The 25,101-nt window shown below is 43.3% G+C and overlaps 1 protein-coding gene across 1 annotated transcript in view; it reads left to right on the plus strand.

Moving 5' to 3' along the window:
- Positions 1-25,101, plus strand: part of LOC127570529 (alpha-2,8-sialyltransferase 8F-like) — a 75,784-nt gene that overhangs the window by 12,607 nt on the left and 38,076 nt on the right. The window contains exons 3-5 of the mRNA XM_052016182.1: positions 7,015-7,101; positions 7,541-7,685; positions 22,269-22,381. Of these exons, the coding sequence (XP_051872142.1) occupies positions 7,015-7,101; positions 7,541-7,685; positions 22,269-22,381 (345 nt within the window). The remainder of the gene's footprint in view (positions 1-7,014; positions 7,102-7,540; positions 7,686-22,268; positions 22,382-25,101) is intronic.

Here is a 25,101-nt window from a genome sequence, read left to right on the forward strand (position 1 = left end):
TTCCTTTTGAGCCTGTATGGTTTATTTCTCTGCAAGCTACTACTTTTTTTTTTCCTGCTTCCAGTTCCTTCATTGCTATAGAATCAACCCATAAAGCAAATGTGGTTGATTCACCCTGCACTGAATATCCCTATTTGTGATCTGTGCATTGTTGGTAAAGCCAGCATTCATGTTATTTTATTCCTTTTTGATTTTTTGCATCGTTCCCTCTGTATCTGTGAGCACCACGACCTGACTGGGGAAGAGAGCTGAGGAGGATCTGGGGGGTCCGTTTTAACTCTAGGAAGGATTCTGGCGACAGGTCATGGTGATGAATTAACATCCCATCGCCATGAGTTTGTGCCGATTTTAAATCCTTCATTCCTTCAACCATCTCATTGACAACACATTCCTCCTGCTCCAAATAGCCATTATTTTGGCTCTTCTTCATTGCTTCTCAGTCTCTTTGGCCAGTCTTTCACCTGACTTGTCCTTGCTTGGCCAGGAGCGAAGTTTGTAGTTAAGATCTGACAGTGCCACTTCTGCAATCTGCATAAAGAAGGACCCCACTGACACAGGGCAGGCCACTCCAGCTGCCTGTTGAGAGATGCTCGTCCAAATAGGAACTGGTTAGGTGCGTTCTGATGTGTTTTAACTGTTTTTCTGTTTTTAGCTTTTTGCTGTAATATGTGTGAAAGATCTTTGCAGACACAATTACAACAATTAAAAGGTGTTTGGACAGGTACTTGGATAGGAAAGGCAAAGAGAGATATGGGCCTAATGTGGGCAAATGGGACTAGCGTAGTGTAAATAGGATTAGCGGCATGGACAAGATGGGATGAGAGGGCCCATTTCTGTGCTGTATGATTCTGTGATTCTATGATTCTGTGAAAAGTAGGCAATAGAATAATCACCATTAAGAAAGGACTTCTACAAGTATAGATAAAGGGGAAAAAAAACTAATGAGACCCCTTACAGACACAGGTGGGATAATTTATAAAGGAGAATAAAATACTGGCAGAAAAATTAAACAAATGCTACGTGGTCCTATTTGTGTCAACAATGACTAAGGGATAGCTATGGTTAAGGAAGAAGGAAGACATCTCAGAGGTACCTGTGTAGAAGTCCTTGCCAACAGAATAGATACAACAGAAATGCAAGAACTGGTTAAATGGAATGGATTCTTTACATGAGGCGGGATGGGAGGAATCTCAAGGATCTGACAACCTAAATCCCAGGTGGCTACTAAAATGGCAGATACTCTGGTTATGATCTTCCAAAAACCTACAGGTTTTGGAATTGTTCCTGCAGGTTGCAGGGTAGCAAATGTGACCCTACTGTTTAAGAAAGGAGGGAGAGGGAAAACAGGAAATTACCAACTGTTAACCTGACATCAGTAGTTGGCAAACTATTGAAAATTATAATAAAGGATGTGGTCTCAAAACACGTTAGAAATGAACAATAAGATTGAGCAGAGTCAACCTGAATTTCTGAAAGGGAAATCATGTTTGAATAATCAATGGGAATTAAAGAGAGTAGATGATGGGGAACCAGTTGATGGGGTATATTTGGATTTTCAGAAGGCTTTATATAATGTCCCACAAATGAATTACTGAATAAAGTTAGAGTAAATGGAATTGGGGGTCAAATACCCGTGTATATTGAGAGTTGATTAACAGGTAGAAAGCAAAGAGTAGAATAAACATGTCCTTTCTCAAATTGATGGGCTGTGATTGGTGGGGTACTGCAGTGATTGGTGCCGGGTCACCAGCTATTCACTATCTATCTCAACCATTTGGCTAAGGGGACCAAATGTAACATTTCCAAATTTGCTGATGACACCAAACTAAGTGGGAATGGAGTAGTGGTAAAGATGCAAAAAGGCTTCAAGAGGATATAGTCAAGTTGAGTGAGTGGGCAACAACGTGGCAGATGGAATACAATGTGGAAAGTTGTGAGATTATTCACTTTGGTAGGAAAAGAGAGAAAGATATATGATTTTTTATATGTTGAGAGACTGGAAAATGTTAATGTTCAAATGTACCTGGTTGTCCATTTTAAACAAAACACTGAAAGCTAACATGCAGGTGCAGCAGGCTATTAGGAAGACAATTGGTATGTTGGCTTTTATTGCAAAAGGATTTTAATGCAAGAGCAATAATGTCTTACTGCAATAACATAAGATATTGGTGTGATCATGTCTAGATTATTACGTTCAATTCTCATCTTACCTAAAAACAGATATACTTGCTGTAGAGAAAGTGCACTGGAGATTCATTAAACTGGTTTCTAGGATGGTTGGTCTGACTAGGCTACACCTCAATGGTTTAGAACCTAGGCAAGTGAGAGAGAATTTCATTAAGCTTTACAAAATTCTCAGAGAACATTATAGTGTAGATGTAGTTACAATGTCTGGCTTGAGACTCTAAAGCTAATTCTACAAACACAATACATTTTTCCTGCAGTTCATCCAACTCTAGATACATTTGGCCCACTCCTTCAAGAGCTCCTTAAACAATTAGAGCCTCATGGATGGCAGGCATTTCTTTAGAGTGTATGCTGATCTGCAGTCAGCTGCTCTATTTATACCATCATCACCAATTGTCACCATTTGGTAGTCACTGAGTCTGCTGAGACTCCTGTGTTATACGAGATTGCTGGGTTTCTGTTGTCTCACCATATGTGATTTCTCATCCACAGTCACCAATTTCCTCGATTCACCAGAAATGGTATCATATTTTTCTGATTCCAGAATGTGGATGACTCTTACCTGTCCTCTCAGTTGCCAACTGCACTGCATGCACTACATTTTCCAATTCCTTCTCCAATACTCTCCATGTCTGCTTTTCCAAGAATACAGAAGAGTTCACAGAATGTAGATGTCGCTGGTAATGGTGATCTCAAACTGAGAGAACAGATAAGAATCATCCATATTCTGGGTCTGAAGCGACATGCTGGCCAGACCAAGTCAGGATGCTAGATTTCCTTCCCTAAGGACATTACTAAATCATATGGGTTTTAAATAAGAATCCATTAGTTTCATAATCACATGATGATGACTAGCTTTATCTCCCAGATGTATTTAATTTCTTGAATTTGAATTCCCCAACTCCCATGGTGGGACTCAAACTCATGCCTCTGGATTAGTGGTCCAGAACTCTGGATGTGTGTCCAGTAACTTAAATAATATGGCACTTTACCCCACCCTGCTCTACTTCCTATTGAACCTATCTTTTTCAGCTCCTCCATAGCTTCAGCCTTGTAAGTAGGTGACCTTCACATCCACTCTGGCACTGCAGATCCGAAATTTGACCTCAACCCCTCCAAAGCAGAGCAATATTCTTTCACTGACTTATTGCTCTCAAAATTACTGTACTAGTATTGATTTGCTCTTCCCAATAACATGCTTCAAATTTCAAACACCACTCACATGCATGGTCCTCTCTGAATCTACTTCATTTTGTTTTTATTTAGTCCTTTTTCAGGAACTGATTACTGCTGGCAAGACCAGCATTTATTTCTCATCCATACTTACCCCGAGAAGATGTTGGTGGGCTCCCTTCCGGAAGTGCTGTGGTGTTTTTTGGTGAAGGTACTCCACAATCAGAATGGTGGAACATGTGGGTAGTGGTGTTTCCCTGCACCTGAAGCCACTTGCTAGTAGAGGTCATGGGGTTGGGAGGTGCTGTGGAAGTAGCCTAGGGTAGTAACTGCAGTGCAGTTCAAATACTACCTACTCTGACAATTACTTGGAGATATGTGTTCCCATTTTAGGTAATCAATCCTGTCTACTCTTTACCAACTGAAGTTTGACCCTGAACACTACTTTCATAATACTAAAATTGCACGCATAAAAATTGATTGATGCAATCACCCCCTGATATCTTTATTGTTTATGGACAATCTGTTTCTGTCTCATTCCCAAATCAGTGATGTGGTCTGTTTCATCTCAGTGAAATGTCAGCCTGTTTACTGTTTTGACCGTTATCCCAAAAGGTATTTTGATGGAACATGCTCTGGGTTTACCTGCATTTTGAAATCTGATGAATGAATTTCACTCCAGTTATGATTTGGGCATTAAGTTTCCCAATGCTGTTGGACATGAACTTAGACTTGGTAGAACCATAATTGCTTCTTGTTGTTGAGATTTGTAAATGTCACTGACAGCAGACTGCTAGGTATTGGTATTGGTTTATTATTAAAGCTTGTGTTACAAACCGATCGTACAAGTCAATTCATTACACAGTGCAGTTACATTGAGTTAGTACAGAGTGCATTGATGTAGTACAGGTAAAAACAATAACAGTACAGAGTAAAGTATCACGGCTACAGAGAAAGTGCAGTGCAATAAGGTGCAAGGTCACAACAAGGTAGATCGTGAGGTCATAGTCCATCTCATTGTATAAAGGAACCGTTCAATAGTCTTATCACAGTGGGGTAGAAGCTGTCCTTCAGTCTGGTGGTACGTGCCCTCAGGCACCTCTATCTTCTACCCGATGGAAGAGGAGAGAAGAGAGAATGTCCCGGCTGGGTGGGTCTTTGGTTGTGCTGGCTGCTTCACCAAGACAACGAGAGGTAAAGACAGAGTCCAAGGAGGGGAGGCTGGTGTCCGTGATGTGCTGGGCTGTGTCCACAACTCTCTGCAGTTTCTTGCGGTTCTGGGCAGAGCAGTTGCCGTACCAAGCCGTGATACATCCAGATAGGATGCATTGGTAAAAGTTGGTGAGAGTCAAAGGGGACAAACCAAATTTCTTTAGCCTCCTGAGGAAGTAGAGGCGCTGGTGAGCTTTCTTGGCCGTGGCATCTACATGATTTGACCAGGACAGGCTGTTGGTGATGTTCAGTCCCAGGAACTTGAAGCTGCCAACCCTCTCGACCTCAGCACCATTGACGTAGACAGGTGCATGTACACCGCCCCCTTTCCTGAAGTCAATCACCAGCTCTTTAGTTTTGTTGACATTGAGGGAAAGGTTGTTGTCATGACACCATTCCACTAAGCTCTCTATCTCCTTCCAGCACTCCGACTCATCACTGTTTGAGATATGACCTACAACGGTGGCATCATCTGCAAACTTGTAGATGGAGTTAGAGCAAAATCTGGCCACACAGTCATGAGTGTATAGGGAGTAGAGTAGAGGACTGAGGACACAGCCTTGTGGGGCACCAGTGTTGAGAATAATCTTGTCGGCGGTATTGCTGCCTATCCTCACTGATTGCAGTCTGTTTGTTAGAAAGTCAAGGATCCAGTTACAGAGGGAGGTGTTGAGTCCTAGGTCTCAGAGTTTGGTGACAAGCTGTTTCGGCGATAGGTGAATTGCAGTGGGTCCAGGTTGTCTGGGAGGCTGGAGTTGATGCGTGCCATGACCAACCTCTCAAAGCACTTCATGATGGTGGATGTCAGAGCCACTGGTCAGTAGTCATTGAGGCATGTTACCTTGCTTTTCTTCGGTACCAGGATGATAGTGGTCTTCTTAAAACAGGTGGGAACCTGAGATTGAAGCAGGGAGAAGTTAAGTATGTCCGCAAATATTTCTGCCAGCTGATCAGCACAAGATCTGAGCACACGACCAGGGACACCATCTGGGCCCGGTGCTTTCCTTGTGTTCACTCTCCGGAAGACTGACCTTACGTCCTCCACTGTGATCACAAGTTCAGCTGCGTTGGTGGCCCTCAGGGTGGATAGTGACAATCCACTTACCTTTTGTTCAAAACGCACATAGAATGCATTAAGTTCATTAGGAACGGATGCGCTGTTGTTAGCTATGCAGCCTGACTTCGTCTTGTAGTCTGTTATGGCATGTAAGCCCTGCCATAACTGACGGCTGGTCAGGGACTCTATTTTGAGTCGGTATTGCCTCTTGGCATCCCTGATAGCTTTCGGAAGGTCATACCTTGATTTCTTATACAGATCAAGATCACCAGATTTGTGTGCAGCAGTTCTCTCCTTCAGTAGGGAGTGGATCTCCCAGTTCATCCATGGTTTCCTGTTTGGGAACACCTGTATTGTCCTCTTTGGTACACAGTCCTCCACACACTTGCTGATAAAGTCTGTGATGGTGGTGGCATACTCATCAAGACTGGCAGCTGAGTCTTTGAACATGGACCAGTCCACTGTCTCAAAGCAGTCACGTAGGAGCTCATCTGCTTCCATAGACCAGCACTGCACGACTCTCCATACCAGATCCTCCCGTGAAGATGATAGACTTAAGCAGACAGATTTAAATGAATGTATGTCATTGTGTGGTTTGATTACTCCACTTGTTTCCTTTGGTTTGAGTAAAATCCATTTGTATTTGTGTCTGGATATGGATATTTCCTTCTGCATTCTGCTTATCTCACAGCCTGTTTTCTTTTTAAAATTCATAAAGTCCTGTTGATTCCTCATGCCATGGTGAGATAGAAGCTTGGTCACAAAACGTCCTTCACAGTTCAGCTACCTGACCTGTTTGACGTTAGAATTATTTGAGTTAAGTGTTGGCTCTTACTGCAGGTCTGGTTACACTCTCATTTGATCAGAGAGTGGTGATTAGTATAGGATTAGTGTAAATGGATGCTTGATGGTCGACGTGGACTCAATGAGCTAATCAGGGGTGTTGGAACAATCTTCCCATCTGGAGCTCAGTGAGGAACAGTCAGTGAGATGTCTGCACTTTATTAAAGATGTCCTCACTGAAATCTGCCACCTATTCCAGCCACTATGTTCCTCCCCTATATGTGGCGCAGGCTAGCTTCAACCAGTATAAGATAGACTAAGAGACACTTCCTACTCACAATATCAGTGGGTATGGAAATAACAATTATTCTGATGCATTACTTCATCCATCTGATTCACACCTGTGAGCTGGTGAAGTGGCTGATGAAAAGACATGTGTCCCTCATTCCCACGATCAGAAATTACATCAGCAAAACTCTTGACAGAAATAGTCCTTGCCTCAAAATCTATCCTTGGAGATGTACTTATATTGCATTTGCATGCTGTATATAACATCACAGATTTTGCTCTCCTTTTACCTTTATTTGATTTTATGCTCTTAGGTTTTCTGAGGATGATTTTATTAAACTGTTCAAGGTACTTCAGGAATGCAAATGGGTAAAGAACACAGAAGAGCACAAGAATTTGAGGTAATTTACAAAGCTTAGTATTGCTGAAGTATAACTGAACTATATTTAAACTATTCTTGAAAAAGGGTGGTGAATATTTGGTACGGGCTGCCAGAGGAGGTGGTAGAGGCAGAGACGATTATAATGTTTAGAAGACATTTGGACAGGTACTTGGATTGGTACAGGTACTTAGATAGGAAAGACGTAGAGGGATATGGGCCTAATGGGATTAGCACAGATAGGCATCATGGTTGGTATGGACAGTATAGATAGAGTCTTTTTCCTAGGGAAGGGGGGTATAGAACTAGAGGAGGAGAGAAATTTAATTGAGATCTGAGGGGTAAGTTTTTCACACAGAGAGTGGTGAATGGATAGGCATCGTGGTCAGCTTGGGTGAGGTGGGTCGAAAGGACCTGTTTCTGTGCAGTATGTTGCTATGATTCAATGTTTTCTCTTCCAGCTCACAGCTGGAGAAATGCTGCAATGCAACCAAAAACTTTATTGTCACACAAGACAATGCACCATTGGGAACAAACCTCAGTTATAATGCAGAGCCTAAAAGAATTTTTAAAATTACAAAAGATGTTGTAGATCTGCTTCCTAAGGTAAGTAATAGTTTTGCTCAAGCCTACATGAATTAAGAGAAAGTCAAAATGAAAAATGAAAATATAACTTTAACAGGAATTTACAGTATATTCTTATTGATTCAAATACTTTCATGCACACTTGTATAAGACGTGCTACATTTTTAAAATGTTGTATACTGTGGAGGGTCCTCTGGGCATTCTGAAGAGACTGTTCCTTTCACAGCTCCTTGGTTCATTTTTCCATTTCACCAATGATTCCTCTTCTCGCAGCCCTTTTCCATGCAAATGCAGGAAGTGAAACTCCTGCTCTTTTACCTCATCCTTTCCCACCATCCATGGATCCAAACAGTCCTTCCATGTGAAACAACAATTCATTTGCATCTCTTCTAGTTTTGTCTTTTGCATTTGGTGTTCCTGGTGTGAAGTCAAATGCAGACTGTGTGACTCCTACATTGTTCCAATGATGCCCAATGTAAATTTGAGAACTAGCACCTCATCTTCCAACTAAGAATGTCACAATCCTTGGAGCTTAAGAATGAGTTTAACAATTCCTGGTAACTTTTTTAGAGATGTACCTGTGCCTTTATTTTAATATATTATATTTCAATTTGCCTCTATGTTATTTTGTTCTAACTGCCAATTTTTAAAATGGTTGTTGCCTTGACAATTTCGATCTGCACCTTATCATGGACAGTCACTTTGGTCAAAAATATGCAGTTGCTGAAAATCTGAAATTAAAACAGAAAATGCTGGAAACACTCAGTAGGTCAGGCAGCATCTGTGGAAAGAAAGACATAATTAACGGTTATCTTCTCACTTTTCCAGTTCTGATCAAGGGTTCTTAATTGGAAACATTAACTCTGTTTCTCTTTACACTGGTGCTGCCTGACCTGCCAAGTACTTTCAGCATTCTCTTATTATATTTTAGATTTCCAGCATCTGCATATTTTGCTCCAAGGAAATCTCTTCCTGATAAGCACCTACTGCCTCGTTCAGCTGTTAAATCATCCTCCATACTAAACTGCACAGAAGAAGCACTAAAGAAGCAAGGATGCAGAATATACTCTGCCACATCCATCACTAAGAGTGGCTTGGAAGCACCTGCACAGACTGGGTTCTGAAGGACCTACCTCCTCAGTTTGTTCAGTAATTGATAAATGAACCAACATGGAATCATAGAACATTAAAGCGCAGAAGGAAGTCATTCAGCCCATCGTGTCCATGCCAGCTGTCTACCAGACCAACTCACTAATTCCATTCCTTGGCTCCTTCTCCATAACCTTGCATGTTTTCCAATCACATATTTAATTCCATCATGAAGACGACGATGGAACCTGCTTCCACCACATATGTACGTAGTGCATTCTAGACTCCAACCACAAACTGTGTAAAAAGAAGTTTTTCTTCATGTCACTCTTAGTTCTCTTCCTCTTTATACTCTTGACCCGTCCACCAACAGGAACAGCTTCCCACTATCCACTCTGTACAGACTCCTCAACATTTTATATACTCCTGTCAAATCTCCCCTCAATCTTCTCTGAGGGAAACAGTTCCGTCAATATTTGATCTGTCCTTGTAAGTGCAGTCCCACATCCCAGGAACCATTCTCAGAAATCTCCTGCAGACACTCTCCTGTGCTTCCACATTCCTCCTGAAATGAGGTGACCAGAATAGAATACTCCTGCTGAGGTCAAACCAGTATTTTATCAAGGTTTAGCATGACTTTCCTGTTTTTAGACTCTATACCTCCATTGATAAAGCCCAGAATTTTGTAGGCCTTATTTGCTTTCCCAACCATCCTTGCCAATTTCAGAATCAGAATCAGATTTATTATCACTGTCTTACATGACATGAAACTTGTGATTTTGCAGCAACAGTACAGTGAAAAGACATAAAAATCTATAAATTACAAAAGTAAATAGTGCAAGGAAAGAAATAACGAATTGTGTTCACGGGTTCATGGACCGTTCAGAAATCTGATGGCAGGGGGAAAAAGCTGTTGCTAAATCATTGATTGTGTGTCTTCAGGCTTCTGCATCTCTTCCCTGATGGTAGTAACAAAAGGTAGTAACAAAAATGTCCCAGATGGTGAAGGTCCTAAATGATGGATGCCAACTTCTAGAGGCACCACCTCTTGAAGATGTCCTCGATGGTGGGGAGGGTTGTGCCCATGATGGAGCTGGCTGAGTGGTATAACCCTCTGCAGCCTCCTGCGATCCTGCGCATTGGAGGCTCCATACCAGGTGATGATGCAACCAGTCAGAATGCTCTCCACTGTACATCTGTAGAAATTTGTAAGTGTCTTTGGTGACATACAAAACTCCTAATGAAGTAGAGCTGCTGGCATGCCTTCTTTGTGATTGCATCAATGTGTTGGGCCCAGGACAGATCCTGAAAGATGTTGACACCCAGGAACTTAAAGCTGCTCACCCTTTTCACCACTGACCCCTCAATGAGGACCGGTGTGTGTTCTCCCAACTTTCCCTTCCTGAAGTCCACAATCAGTTCCTTGGTCCTGTTGACGTTGAGTGTGAGGTTGTTGTTGTGACACCACTCAGCCAGCTGATCTATCTCACTCCTGTACGCCCCCTCATCACCATCTGAGATTCCACCAACAACAGTGGTGTCATTGGTGAATTTATAGATGGTGTTTGAGCTATGGTTAGCCACACAGTTATGAGTGCAGAGAGAGTAGAGCAGTGGGCTAAGCACACGTCCTTGAGGTGCGCCTGTGTTGTTTGTCAGCGAGGAGGAGATGCTCTTACCTATCCGCATTGACTATGGTCTCTCAGTAAGAAAGTCGAGGATCCAGTTGCAGAGGAAGGTACAGAGGCCCAGGGTTTGAAGCTTGGTTTTTAGTATTGAGGGAATATGGTGTTGAACGCCAAACTGTAATCGATAAAACAGTAGCCTGACGTATGTCTTGTAGTTGTCTAGGTGCTCCAAAGCAGAGTGGAGAGCCAGTGAGATTGTGTCCACTGTAGACCTGTTGCAGTGGCAAGCAAATTGCAGCGCGTCCAGGTCCTTGCTCAGCCAATGACTTGTGCACCCGTATCCCCAGGTCCCTATGCCCCTGCATCCCTTTAAGAACCCTATCCTTTATTCTAGTTACCTCTCCTCATTCTCCCTACCAAAGTGCATCACCTCAAATTTCTCCACAATAAACTTTATCTGCCACATGAAATCAAGGGCTTCAAATTGTTTTGCCTGAATTCTCTAATTTGCCATTTTGCACTCTAAGCAGTTCTGCTCTACCCAATCCAAACAGAAGATTGTCCTTCCTTGTCAGTGCCTTCAGCCTGACTGCATATTCACTAATAATTTCCTTTTGTTTCTCATTGCATGTCCCAAACTCGTAGCTCCCTTAATATCTACCATTTGTCCCAGTTCTCCAGCTCAGTTTCAGCTGTAGAACTGCTGTTGTGGATGGAGTTCTAGAATTTAAATCCAGTAATAGTGAAGGTGTAAAGATGTACATATTTCCAAATCAGGTTGGTGTGTGACTTGCAGGAAAACATGTAGGTTGTTTCTATACTCCTGAAGCTCTTGTGCTTCTTGGTGGTGTTGGATGTGTATTTAGGAGATGCTCTTGCAGTAGCCTGGGTGAGTAACTGCAGTGCATTTTGTAGATGGTGCATACTATATTCAAAGTCGACAATAGCGGAGGAATTGAATGCTTAGGGTGATGGATGGGATATCAATTAGCAGCTTCTTTGTCTCAAATGATCTCAAGTTTCTTAAGAGTTTTATTGGAACTGTTCTCAACCAACTAAATGGAGAATAACCTATCACATTCCTGATTTGTGCCTTGCAGATGGTTGAAATGTATTGTGGTTTCAGGAGGTGAGCTACCCACCAAAGGATACCCAGCCTCTGACCTACTTTTGTAGCATTTATATGGCTTGTTAAAGAATACCTGTAGGAAGACTGACTAACTGCACCCAAATTGATAAGGCTGGGCAGTTTTTGAGATAAGAGATAAGATATCTTTATTAGTCACATGTACATCGAAACACACAGAGAAATACATCTTTTTGCGTAGAGTGTTCTGGGAGCAGCCCGCAAGTGTCACCACGCTTCCGGTGCCAACATAGCATGCCCACAACTTCCTAACCCGTACGTCTTTGGAATGTGGGAGGAAACCGGAGCACCTGGAGGAAACCCACGCAGTAACGTATGAATGGATAAACATATGAATTAGGATCAGGAATACATCGACCCTTCCAGCTCACTCTGCAATTGAATAAGGACATCACTCTTCTGATTGTGCACTTTTGTCTATTCATAATAATCTTCCACCCCCCCCCCACCTCTGGCTTATCAAGAATGTATATTCCTCTGTCTTAAAGATAGTCTCTGCTTTCAGTCTTTTGAGGAAGAGAGGTTCAAAGGCGCACAATCCTTTGAAAGAAAATATGTCTATGCATCCCTGTCTTAAATGAGAAACCCCTTATACTTAAATAGTGATTTCTAGATTCTCCAACAAGAGAAAACATCCTTTCCAGATCTACCCTCATAAGACCCAATGGGATATCACCTTATGTTTCAATCATGTCCCCTCTCACACTTCTAAATTCCCGTGAACAACAAGCCTAGCCTGGTCAACCCTTCCTCATGAGACAACATTCCCCTGCTGCTAGTATTAGTCTAGTGACCATAACTGCTTCAAATACATTAACATCCTTCCTTAAATATGGAGAACAATATTGTACACAATACCCCAGATGTGATCTTACTAATGCCCTGTATAACTGAAGCATAACCTCCCTAATTTAGTATTAAATTCACCAGGAAATAAATAATGAAATCCTGCTAGGTTTCCTAATTACTTTCTCTTCCTGTTCTAGTCTGTTACAAATTAAGCACTGGGACACCCAGATCCTCATATACATTATTTGCCAAATATTTATTCACTAAACCTGTATTTGTTAGTAGGCTCCTTCTATCCATTTTTATGTCAGGAGTAAATTTAGCAAACATGCCTTCCATCCTCTCATCTAAGCTACTTACATAGATTGTAAACAGTTGTAACTTACCACCCGTCACTTCTTGCCAACCTGGAAAGACCTACCAGTCTCTGAGTCCATCTAGCCGGTCAACCATCTGTTCTTTCCCATCTGTTACCTTTACACTAAGAGCTTTTATTTAGGCAATAACCTCTGTTGCACTTCTATCACATGTGTACAAATGCTACTTCATATCAATGTGCAATTATCCTTGTTCAACAACAGAGCAGGTGCTTGAAACAACTGGAATTGCGTTTATGGGGAATGTAATTCAAAATTATGACTTTACTATGTTAATAATTGTATCAAATAACTGATACAGTTACTGGCAGGAAAGGAAAAGAATAGTGAAATGCCATTGTACACGGCAGCAGGCTAGGGGCAGTGGAAAACAGTTTTAGATCAAAGAGAAATATGCAATATCTATTGCTTGTGGCTAGTTCTATTGTTAGTGGATACTTTTATCTTAAAAGTAATAAATCTCAGCCACAAAAAGTTGTGGTCAGCAAAGGAGTCCTTACCTGTCATTGGAATCATCTGTGGATTAACCTCTTGGGTAGGCAAGTGTTAAGCTTGTAGCAGACAGGAACAGAGAGAAAGGGGAAGGGTATCCTAGTGTCAGCTACTGCTCTAGGATTACAGTAATCTCTTAACCTCAAGGTATTTTATCACAGAATAAGGTTTTCTTTACACTTAGTAAAATCTCTCGTCACGACTAATGCATAGCTCTCGGTAATTCAAGTTCTGGTCAACTTAAATAGATGCAGGCAAGGGAGACACCAGTGCTAGATAATCCAAGTGAGTATCTGGTCAAGGGTGACCAGTAGGATGTTGATGGTGGGAAATTCAGTGATGTAAATGCCATGGAATGTCAAGAGAGCATAAAAACATAACCAAAGAACCAGGAGTTGGCTATTTGACCCTCTGAGCCAGCACCACCACTCATCATGACTGATCTTCTTCATCAGCTCCATTTTCACCCTTTATCCCCATATCCATTAATCTGTTCTTTTGAATGAAGTTGATGACTGAAGCTCCACAGCCTTCTGGGGAAGACCATTGCAAAACAATCACCAAGTGAAGAAATTTCTCCTCATCTCAGTCCTGAATGGCCCACCCTTTATTCTAAGCCCGATCCTTGACTTCTCATCCAGGGGAAATATCCTCCCTGCATCCAGCCTGTCAAGTCCTGTAAGAATATTTTAAGCTTCAAATAGATTTTCTCTCATTCTTCTAAACTCTGGAGAAATAAGGCTTAATCTGTTCAATCACTCCTCACACAGCAACCAGCAACCTAAGAACCAGATTGACTGCATTCCCTCGGCAAGAATATCCTTTTTTAGGGTAGGTGACCAAAACTATAAACAACGTTCCAGGTGAGGAATCAGCAAAGTCCTTGACAAATGTAATAAGACAATTTTGGTCCTGTGCTCAAATCACCTTGTAATAAAGACCAACATACAATTTACTTTCATAATTGTTTGCTGCACCTCCACATTAGCTTTTAGTGACTTGTGTACAAGGACACCAAGGTCCCTTTAAATTTAAGATAATATATCTTTATTAGTCAAGGTACATCGAAACACACAGTGAAATGCATCTTTTTTTTTGCGTAGAGTGTTCTGGAGGCAGCCCGCAAGTGTCGCCACGCTTCCGGTGTCAGCATAGCTTGCCCACAACTTCCTAACCTGTACATCTTTGGAATGTGGGAGGAAACCCATGCAGTCATGGGGAGAACGTACAAACTCCTTACAGACAGCAGCCAGAATTGAACCCAAGTTGCTGGCGCTGTAAAGTGTTATGCTAACCGCTACACAACCGTGCCTGCCCATTTCCAAATCTGTCACTTTTTTCATGTCCTGTGAGCCAAAGTGAATGTCTTCACATTTCTCCATATTCCACCAGCCATGTTCTTGCCCACTCACTCAGCTTGTCAATATCTCCTTGAAGCCCGGTTACACCTTCCTCCCCACTCACAATTCCATGTGAACTTGCCTTTTTTTCCTAATTTATCAAGAATATATTTGGTCCCCTCAGCCAAATTGTTGATTTATATTGTGAAGAGCTGGGTGCCAAGTCACAAGTATCCCACAGGCCACAAGAAACCCACAAGCCACAGCTTGCCACAGAAAGACCTTGTGTTTTTGTTCATTTGCAAGCTGAGTCAGCGTTTAATAGTCCATCCCCAATTGCCCTTGGAAAGGTGGTAGTGAGCTGCCTTTTTGAACTGCTGCAGTCTTTGAGGTGTGTTCACACCTACAATGCAGTTAGGGAAGGAGTTCCAGGATTTTGACCCAGCAACGGTGAAGGAACAGTGATATATTTCCAAGTCAGGATGACGTGTGGTTTGGAGGGCAACTTCAGGTGGTGTGTTGCCATGTGTTTTCTGCTCTTGTCTTTCTGGCTGGTGGTGGCCTGGGTTTGGAAGGTGCTGTCTAAGGAGCCTTGGTGCGTTGCTGCAGTGCAAACTGTAGATGGAAGGTACTGCTGCCACTGTGCATTGGTGGTGGAGTGAGTAAATGGTTGTGGATGGGGCCCCTATCAAGTGGGGTGCTATGTCCTGTATGGCATCAAGCTTTTTGAGTGTTGTTGAAGCTGCACTCATCCAGGCAAATGGAAAGTATTCCATCACACTCCTGACTTCAGCCTTGTGTCCAGCACGCACATGCTGGGCCTTGCCATCACTGAAGATAGGGATGATCTGAGAGCGTTCCCCTCCTGTTAGTTGTTTGCAGATTGAGGACGGCAGAACTTCAACTAGTCTGTTCGTTGTGAGATTACTTACTTCTGCACACTCCTTGTGCTGTAGAGCACACATATAGTCCTGTGTTGCAGCTTCACTCGGCTGGCACTTCATTGTTTGCCCTGCCTGGTGCTAATCCCATCAATGCATTTCTCATGTGGACCAAGGTTCATTATGGCAGAGTGAGGGATATACTGGGCCACTAGTTTACAAAATATGGTAGTGTACTTTTCTGCTCTGGCTCATGGTCTGCAGTGGATACCAAGTTTCAGCTGGAGATCCGTTCTGAGTTCACCTCATTCAGGATGATTAGAATGCCACATGACACATTGGTGGATGTCCAAGGTATGAAGGTGGGACTTTGTCTCTTGCAATACTTCTACCAAAATTATCGTGAACAGGTACATCTACCACAGGTAGATTGGTGAGGACAAGATCAAATAAATTTATCCATTATGTTTATCATTCATGTTAGTTTTCTAAAACAGTAGGTTTCTGGTCCAACAAGGAAGGAGGCATTGCCAGATCTGGTTCTCTATGAGGTAGGTGTAATTATCAAGGTATACACTAGTACCCTTGCAGAGAGAGTTTGATGATTGGTAAGGAATATTAACATTTCGCTGTATGAACAGCTCAGTTGTTAAACTCAAAACCATTTTGCAAGGAAGGAGACCCGCAATTTGACGTAAGCACAAAGGAATTGACTACTAAAGAAATCAGGGAAGATTATGGTGTGTTGAACCAAAGACCTAAGTAAGCATAGTGAATGGGACATAACACCTCCATTTTACAATGAGATTAATTAATATCAACAAAAGAATATACTAAGTCTAGGTCTTAAAAGAAGTGGTTGCAGAAATAGTGGATGCATTGTTTGTGATCTTCCAAAGTTCCTAATACTAGGAAGGTTTGGAAAACTTCAAAGGTAGCATCCCTTTATAAGAAAGGCTGAACTTGGAAAGCAGGAAACTGTATGCTGGTTAGCATAATATTTGTCATTAGAAAAAATGCTGAAAACTATTGTTAAGGAAATGAAGGCCCGCTTGCCAAGCATTAAATAAACATGTTCCAGAGTAAAACTCAAAGGACAGAGTTTTACTGCTCCGCATTTGTACTTTCTTATCCAAGATCTCCTTCCTGATGCAACCCTTGCAGCTTTACAAGAGATGAAGTACACTGCTCATTTCTTACACTAATGGCTGAATGCCATTTTTTATTTTGGAACCACCTTACTATTACTGATCACATGTAGGATCAAACTCAGCCATTTGTAACACTAGGGAGGAAGAGAAAATTTACTGAATGAAGTGGTGGGGAGTGAACAGTAGAGAAGGCTAAAGGTTTTATCAGAACTTCCCATTTCATGTACTTTGTCCTGCATTTCCTACTATCAACTGCTGAGCAGTTAGCTGCAGATTTTTTTATACCTATTCATTCACAGAATGAGGACGTTGTCCGCTGGGTTCACAATTTCCACCTGTCATGTTTCTCAATCTTGAAAATTGCACTTCAAAAGGCAAATAAAAACAAATGTGAAGCAATCAACAGGACATTCTTTATGACAGGCAATAGACTCTTAACTAAAGACAATGTCCAATATAATTCCCAAGAGGCACAAGAATTCTGCAGATGCTGGAATCTGGAGCAAACACACACAAAAAGTGCTGGCGGAACTCAGCAGGTCAGGCAACAATCCATGGAGGGAAATAAACAATCGACGTTCGGGCCGAGACCCTTCGTCAGGACTGGAAAGGGAAGAGGTCAGAAACCAGAATAAGAAGGTGGGGGGGAGGGGAGAGGAGCACACGCAGGGCAGGGGAGAGGTGATTGCTTCACCGAGCACCTTCACTCCACCCTCTGCAACAGCCAAGACCTCCCAGTGGCCACCCCACTTCAATTCCACCATCCCACATGTCCATCCATGGCCTCCTCTACGGCCACATTAAGGCTAAATGCAGGTTGGAGGATCGACACCCTCATATTCTGCCTTTGTAGTCTCCAACCTGATGGCCTCAACATCGATTTCTCTCACTTCTGGTAACTCCACCCCTTCATTTTCTTCCCCTCCACTCCTTTGTCTTCCTTTATTCCTGTGGCTCCCTTCCTCCGCCTTGATAACCTGCCCATACTCCTCTCCTCCCCTCCCCATCCTTTATTCCATGGTCCACTGCCCTCTCCTACTGGATTCCTTCTTCTTCAGCTCTTTGCCTTTTCTACCTATCACCTCTCATCTTATTACATCTTCTCCTCCTCCTCCACCTACCTACCATCCCCCTCTCACCTGGACTACTCCTATCACCTGAAGTCACCTATCCCCTGCCTGTGTGTGCTCCTCCCCCTCCCCCCACCTTTCTTATTCTGGCTTCTGCCCTCTTCCTTTCCAGTCCTGATGAAGGATCTCGGCTCAAAACGTCGACTGTTATTTCCCTCCAAGGGTGCTGCCTGACCTGCTGAGTTCCTCCAGCACTTTTTGTGTATAATTCCCAAGAGGATCCTTTGCTATAATATCATCAATTAATCCTGTTTCACTGCATATTATCAAGTCTAAAATAACCTGCTTCCTGTTGGGTTTCACATGTATTATTCGAAGCAACAGTCCCAAATATCCTCTATACCCTGTCTTCAGAAATGTCTTTTTCAATTTAATTTAAAGTTATCAAGTCATCGAGCACAGAAACAGGCCTGTCAAGTCCACTGAATCTGCACTGTACATCAAGGAACCTATCTGCACCTAAACTAATCCCATTTTATTTTCCTCATGATCCCATCAATTCACTCAGATTCCGACTACTTACCTACACACTAGGAAAAAGTTACAGTGGCTATGTAAAACTAGTAACCCACACATCATTAGCGAGGAAATTTTAAGAGCTACAAGTTTTTCAAAAGACAGTACCAGAGGTCAGAATTGAACCCAGGTCTGTAGAGTGGTGAGGCAGCAGCTCATACTGGCTACACCAATGCCAAAATCTATCAGTAGATTAAAATCACCCATGATTATTGCAGTACCTTCCTTACACAAGCTCTAATTCTTTTGATTTATACCCTGCCTTATAGTGTGGCTACTGCTAGGGGCACTATAGACCACAACCAGCAGTGGAAGTTTTTTTCCTCGTTATTGCACTTCCAAACTAATTCTAAACCAAGATCATTTCCTCACAATCTCTATTGTTCTCATCCTTCATTAACGAAGTTACCCCACCTCTTTTTCCTTTCTGCATATTCTTCTGAAATATCAAGTGCCCCAGAATATTCAGTCAGAGCCTCAGTGACTCAGCCCAGCACCATGACCCATGAAAGAAGTGTCATACGAAGAAATGGTGAAATCCTTGAAAGGACTTTTTTATTCTTAGTGACAGAAATTTTTAGGAGCTGCAAGTTTGGCATGTGAAGTAGAAATGATTGACAAGTAAGTGGTCAGGCTAAAACTTGTAATTTCTAGATCTTTTTATAGAATCATAGAGGTGTATAGAACAGAAACAGGCCCTTCAGCCCATCACATCCATGTGGACCTTTTGGCCCATCTACACCAATCCCATTTGCCCACATTAGGTCTATATCCTTCTAAACCTTGCCTATTTAAGTGCTTATATAAATGCCACTTAATTTAAATGATTGTACCAGACTTCATCACCTACTCTGGCAGTGAATTCCAGATATCAACAACTCCCTGTGTGTAAAAAAAATCTTTCCCTTTAAAACTCTTTCCTCTAATCTTAAACCTATACCCTCTTCTTTTTGATACACCTACCACGGGAAAAAATATTCTATCTCTGTCTTTTATATATACCTCTATCAGGTCGCCCTTCATCCTCCTTTGCTCCAGGGAAAAGAAGTCCAGCCTATCCAATCTCTCCCCATAACTAAAATCTTGATCATGATCCATGCTGCAAGCTCATCTGGCTTATCTGTTGAGCCTGCCAACCCTCCCATGCTCCCTACCCTGCCTCTGCTCTGCCTACTGAACATGCTTGATTTATCCTCTACATTTTTCTCTCCACCTGCTATACTGCTACTGTGCTTCCCATTCCCCTGCTAAACTAGTTTAAACCCCCCTGAGTAGCATAAGCTACATTAGGTCATTTGTTGTGGGATTGCTGAGTCTGTATACTGATTGATGAGAAAATTCAGGCAAAATCATTTAATGTGGAGGACCTACCATCGATAAATTGGTTTGTTATTGCATTGCATGCCATCCATACAGATCATTGATCACATCAGTGCACTGAGGTGGTACAAGGGAAAACAATAACAGAGTGCAGAATAATGTGTTGCAGTTACAGAGAAAGTGCAGTGCAGGCAGACAAGGTGCAAGGCCATGACAAGTAGATTGTGAGGTCAAGAGTCCATCTTATCATACTAGGGGATTGTCCAATAGTCTTATAGCAGTGGGATAGAAGCTGTTCTTGAGCCTGGTGCTGCGTGCTTTCAGGCTTTTGTATCTTCTGCTGAATGGGAGGGAGGAGAAGAGAGAATATAAGATAAGGTACCTTTATTAGTTACATGTACATCGAAACACACAGTGAAATGCATCTTTTGTGTTGAGTGTTCTGGGGGCAGCCCACAAGTGTCGCCACGCTTCCAGCGCCAACATAACTTCCTAACCTGTACGTCTTTGGAATGTGGGAGGAAATCGGAGCACACGGAGGAAACCCACGCAGACATGGGGAGAACGTACAAACTCCTTACAGACAGTGGCCGGAATTGAACCCTGGTCATTGGCACTGTAATAGTGTTATGCTAACCGCTACACTACCATGCCTTCCAGGGTGGGGACAACACTTGAGTGATCAGAAATTGTTAATTGAGTTGTAAGGAAAAATACTGAAATAATTTATGACAGAGTAAAGAATGAGATGAGGGAAAGAATGTGTCCTTTTTCTAAAGTCACATTGAAGTATTTCTTATATTTTGTCTTTTTTTTATAAGAAGCCTTACGTGAACATCTCAAGAGAAAACTAATCTGAATCTGAGTCACATACTAAGTAAAGCATCATTTTCTTTCTTTATCCCTTTTGACTAAGAATGTTAAGTATTTGGATTTTTGAGGACAATTGTTTTTTCTTTAGTTAGCTTCATAAACTGCTGCAGTGCAGTTGTTGAACTGTCACATTTGAGCTGCTGGAAGTCACCTTGAGAGCCACTGGTAGAGTGTGGTCTATCAGTTCCAGCAGGCAATGAAGCCTGTCCAATACAATCACAGTGATACAGCAGAACTGGAAGGAGGACATTTGGCCTGTACAAGATAAGAAAAGATAAGATAAGATACCTCCATTGGTCACATGTACATCGAAACACACAGTGAATACTGTGGCAACAATGTTACTGTGACATGAACTTTTATGATGTTTCCAGGCTGTAGCCGGCCATTCATTGTTGTTATCTGAGGATCTTTTCAAAGAGAGCTGAAGATCAAAGATTAAAGAGTGGCCTCTGGGTGACAAGGTTTATTCACTCATGGTGTGGACCAGACATATAAACATGCAATAAAATCAACAAGGGAGGCCATGTGGTTTTGCTAGGACTGCTGACATTCCACGGTGCAGAGCACCATGGACTACATAACAAATCACTTTGCGGGCATTGCAGATCAACTCCATCCTGTACTAGAATCAAAACATTTAAGTGGTGTAATGCCCTAGGCATTACACAGGTTGGTTCATGGTATCCTGGTTGCAGCCATGATGCTTTCATTTTGTAGCTGTTTGTTGTGCAGATCAAAGAGTGACCACTGGGTGACAAGGGTGATTCACTCACCATGTGGGACAATGAAAGCAACTCTGCCACGTGAAAAGAGATGGTGCACACCACTAGCATCCTGACGTAATCCTTCCCTTGCCTCAACCACTCTGGAAGAGCCCATAGTACTCGACAGAGGAGTTGTCAAAATGCCTTGTGGAGTTTTCAGCATGGCACCATCTTTCGGAGGAGAAAAATCTTGCCACTGACTAAACCGCAAGCAACTGAGGAACAAAAGAAGAAGACCAGAGCATGAAAAGGGGGAGTGGGGGTGGGGGAGGGCTCTGGTAACCTCAGCAACCTTTCTCTGCCTTTGGTGTTTGAGAAGAACCATTCTGAATCTAATGCCCATAAGCATACACCCACATATGTGCAATCTGTTTGCATAATATTGAAATCATGGCTGGTTTACTGCCTGTAAAGATAAGTAAGTCTGAGATATTGGTCGAAGGTGCAAGCAGCATTAGATAACTGAGGGAGCGGTGGGTAATATGAATTACGGGGAAATAACATTGATAGATAACTACAGCTGGGAGGTGAGTAAAATGTGTATAATGAATTCAGTTGTGGCTTCAGATTGTGCAACTCCCATCAAAGCACCTCCTTCCCTCTCATAACAAGTAGAAGTGTACATATTTGCACAACCTACTAAATAGTTATCCTGTGAATTTCCCTTCACAGCGGTACATGAATGCCTTGGATCCCATTTTAAAAGCTTATCTACTTTTAAAAAATGAATGCTTTTTATTCTAATTTAACCCCTTTTCATTTGTGAGCACTGTTTCACTGCAGCAACTCTGACCTCACCTTGTTGAGTAAAAGGATATATTAATAATCCTAAAATGCTTGTTACAAATACAACCATATTAAACTGCATTCACATATTTTGTGGATTAAATTTTTTTTGTCCTGTTTACTTTTTGGTTCTGAAATGAGTTTTGGAACATAATAGGAAAACTGACATTCTCCTACATCCAACCCTTGGTATTACCTCCTTTAAATATACTGTAAAATAATCCCATGAGGTTGATTATGCATGTTTAGTTCTCTGCAAAATTTAAGAAATGTTTGAATTGTAAGAGATTCTAATTAATGTTACTTATTTTGTTTTAGGAAGTACCATTTAAAAAACATATATATAAGCGCTGCTCTGTTGTTGGAAATGCTGGAATTTTAAATAACAGCAGCTGTGGAAGAGAAGTAGATCAGGCTAACTTTGTATTCAGGTAAGAACCAAAGCGTGGCTTGGGGTGCTCTGGAAACATTGGCCTATTATCCTTTAGTTTGAAAAAGGCCTTTCTCACTAGAATTTTCTAAGACCTATTGTGAATCCAATGATTAATGTGGTGTTAATGATGATTTCATTACCAAATTTTAGTAATTTATTGCCAAATAATTTAAATATTAATCTATCATATTAATTGTTTTTGCTAGTCTGATGGCAAAGTCATGCTTTTTTATCTTTTTTCCATTAACTTGCTGTCTTTCTTGATGTACACAGGAGTGGTGAGTTTATATTATGCTGTAGCAGCTGCTACCGCGATGTGAAAGTAAGACACTAATCAATGAGCTGCAGAACAAAACTGATTTATTTTCCCACCTTGCGCGGGCATTTTAAGAGGAATGGTTCCCGCCCACCAAAAACGGAAATGACATATGTGCTACATAATCAAACTTCTCCCGCGCGCGGGTTCTCCCCGTCGCTCAGGGAAGACGAAGGCCCAGCGCCACCTTGGGCCTCGCCGCTCCAATGACGCACAACCTGACCGCCGAGCCGGTTCGCTTGTTCAGATGGTGAGTCGCTACACACCCCCCCCCCCCCCCCAGAACTGGCGATATGGTCCCCAAAGTTCGCGGGCTGTGCTAGCCGTTGCTTAGGAGGTTGGCCTCTGCGTCGCAGTGTTGGGACCTCAACTGGTTGTTGTAGATCTAAATGGGCCGGTTTGAGGCGGTCCGTCATGAAAACCTGTTCCTTGCCCCAAGTGTCCAAAATAAAGGTGGACCCATTATTCCTGGTGACCCGGAACAGCCCCTTGTATGGTCGTTGCAACAGTGCCCGGGGTGTGCCCCTGTGAACGAAAACGAACTACAGTCTTGTAGTTCCTTGGGCTCACAGGATGGGGTTTGACCATGCCGCGAAGTGGGAATCGGTGCCAAGCTGCCAAGACTCTCGCGCAGTCTTTCCAGGACTGCCATGGGTTGTTCCTCTTGGCCCCGAAGGGCGGGTATGAAATCCCCTGGGACAGCTAGGGGTGCGCCGTACACGAGTTCAGCTGATGAAGCATGGAGATCTTCCTTGGGGGCAGTGTGTATGCCGAGCAGGACCCAAGGCAGTTCGTCGACCCAGTTAGGACCTTTCAGGCGGGACATCAGGGCTGATTTCAGATGGCGGTGGAAACGTTCCACCAACCCCTTTGATTGAGGGTGGTAGGCCGTGGTGGTGTGCAGCTGCATCCCTAGCATGTTCGCTAATGCAGACCAGAGGCTGGAGGTAAACTGGGCACCCCTGTCTGAAGTGATGTGGGCTGGAACACCAAAACGCGAGATCGAAGTTGTGAGCAGCGCCCGGGCACAGGAATCAGTCGTGATGTCGGATACAGGGGTTGCCTCTGGCCACCTCGTGAACCGGTCCACGATGGTAAGGAGGTGCTGGGCTCCTCTTGAAACTGGCAGAAGACCAACGAGGTCGACGTGGATGTGGTCGTACCTCTACTGGTAGGCTCGAACTGCTGTGGCGGGACCTCGGTGTGTCGTTGGATTTTTGATGTCTGGCAGTGCGGCCAAGTCCTGGCCCACTCACTGACCTGTTTGCACAGGCCATGCCAGATGAACTTGCTGGCGACCAGTCGGACAGTTGATCTGATGGACGGGTGCGCCAACCCGTGTACCGAGTCAAAAACGCGTTTCCACCAGGCTTCAGGAACTATAGGGCAGGGCTGACCTATTGCGATGTCGCAAAGGAGGGTCTGCTGACCTGGACCAACTAAGAAATCTTGGAGCTGTAGGCCCGAGACTGTGGTTCTGTAGCTGGGCAGCTCGTCGTCGGCTTGCTGTGCATCAGCCAGGGCCGTGTAGTCTACACCCAGGGACAGGCTGTGGATGGTCGGTCTGGAAAGCGCGTCAGCAATGACATTGTCCTTTCCGGAGACATGTTGGATATCCGTTGTGAATTCGGAAATGTAGGACATCTGTCGCTGCTGACGAGCTGACCAGGGATCGGAGACCTTGGAGAAGGCGAAGGACAAAGGCTTATGGTCAGTGAAAGCAGTGAAAGACCTGCCTTCTAAAAAGTACCGGAAATGCCAGACCGCCAGGTACAGCGCTAGAAGTTCCCGATCAAAAGCGCTGTATTTCAGTTCGGGTGGTCTAAGGTGCCTGCTGAAAAACGCCAAGGGTTGCCAACAGCCTTCGATTAGTTGTTCCAGTACCCCACCAACCGCAGTGTTGGATGCGTCCACCGTGAGGGCGGTTGGGACATCTGTCCTAGGGTGTACCAGCATCGCGGCGTCTGCCAGGGCGTCCTTGGCCTTAACGAAGGCAGCCGCAGCCTCGTCTTTCCAGGCGGTGTCCTTGCCAGACATCAGCGAGAACAAAGGGCGCATGATACGGGCTGCTGCAGGGATGAACCGATGGTAAAAGTTGACCATCCCCAGGAACTCCTGCAGGCCTTTGACCATGTTGGGATGGGCAAAATGGCGGATAGCGTCTACCTTGGCAAGTAGGGGTGTTGCTCCTTCGCTGGTGATTCTGTGGCCGAGGAAATTGATCTGAATTGGCACTTGGCCGGGTTGATAGTGAGGCCGAAATCACGGAGACGGGAGTACAGTTGGCGAAGGTGGGAAAGGTGTTCTTAGTGGTCACGGCTGGTGACTAGTATGTCATCTAAGTAAATGAACACGAAGTTCAGGTCGCGGCCTACCGCATCCATCAGCCGCTGGAAAGTCTG

Source organism: Pristis pectinata, chromosome 5 (assembly GCF_009764475.1).
Source record: "Pristis pectinata isolate sPriPec2 chromosome 5, sPriPec2.1.pri, whole genome shotgun sequence".
NCBI lineage: Eukaryota > Metazoa > Chordata > Chondrichthyes > Rhinopristiformes > Pristidae > Pristis > Pristis pectinata.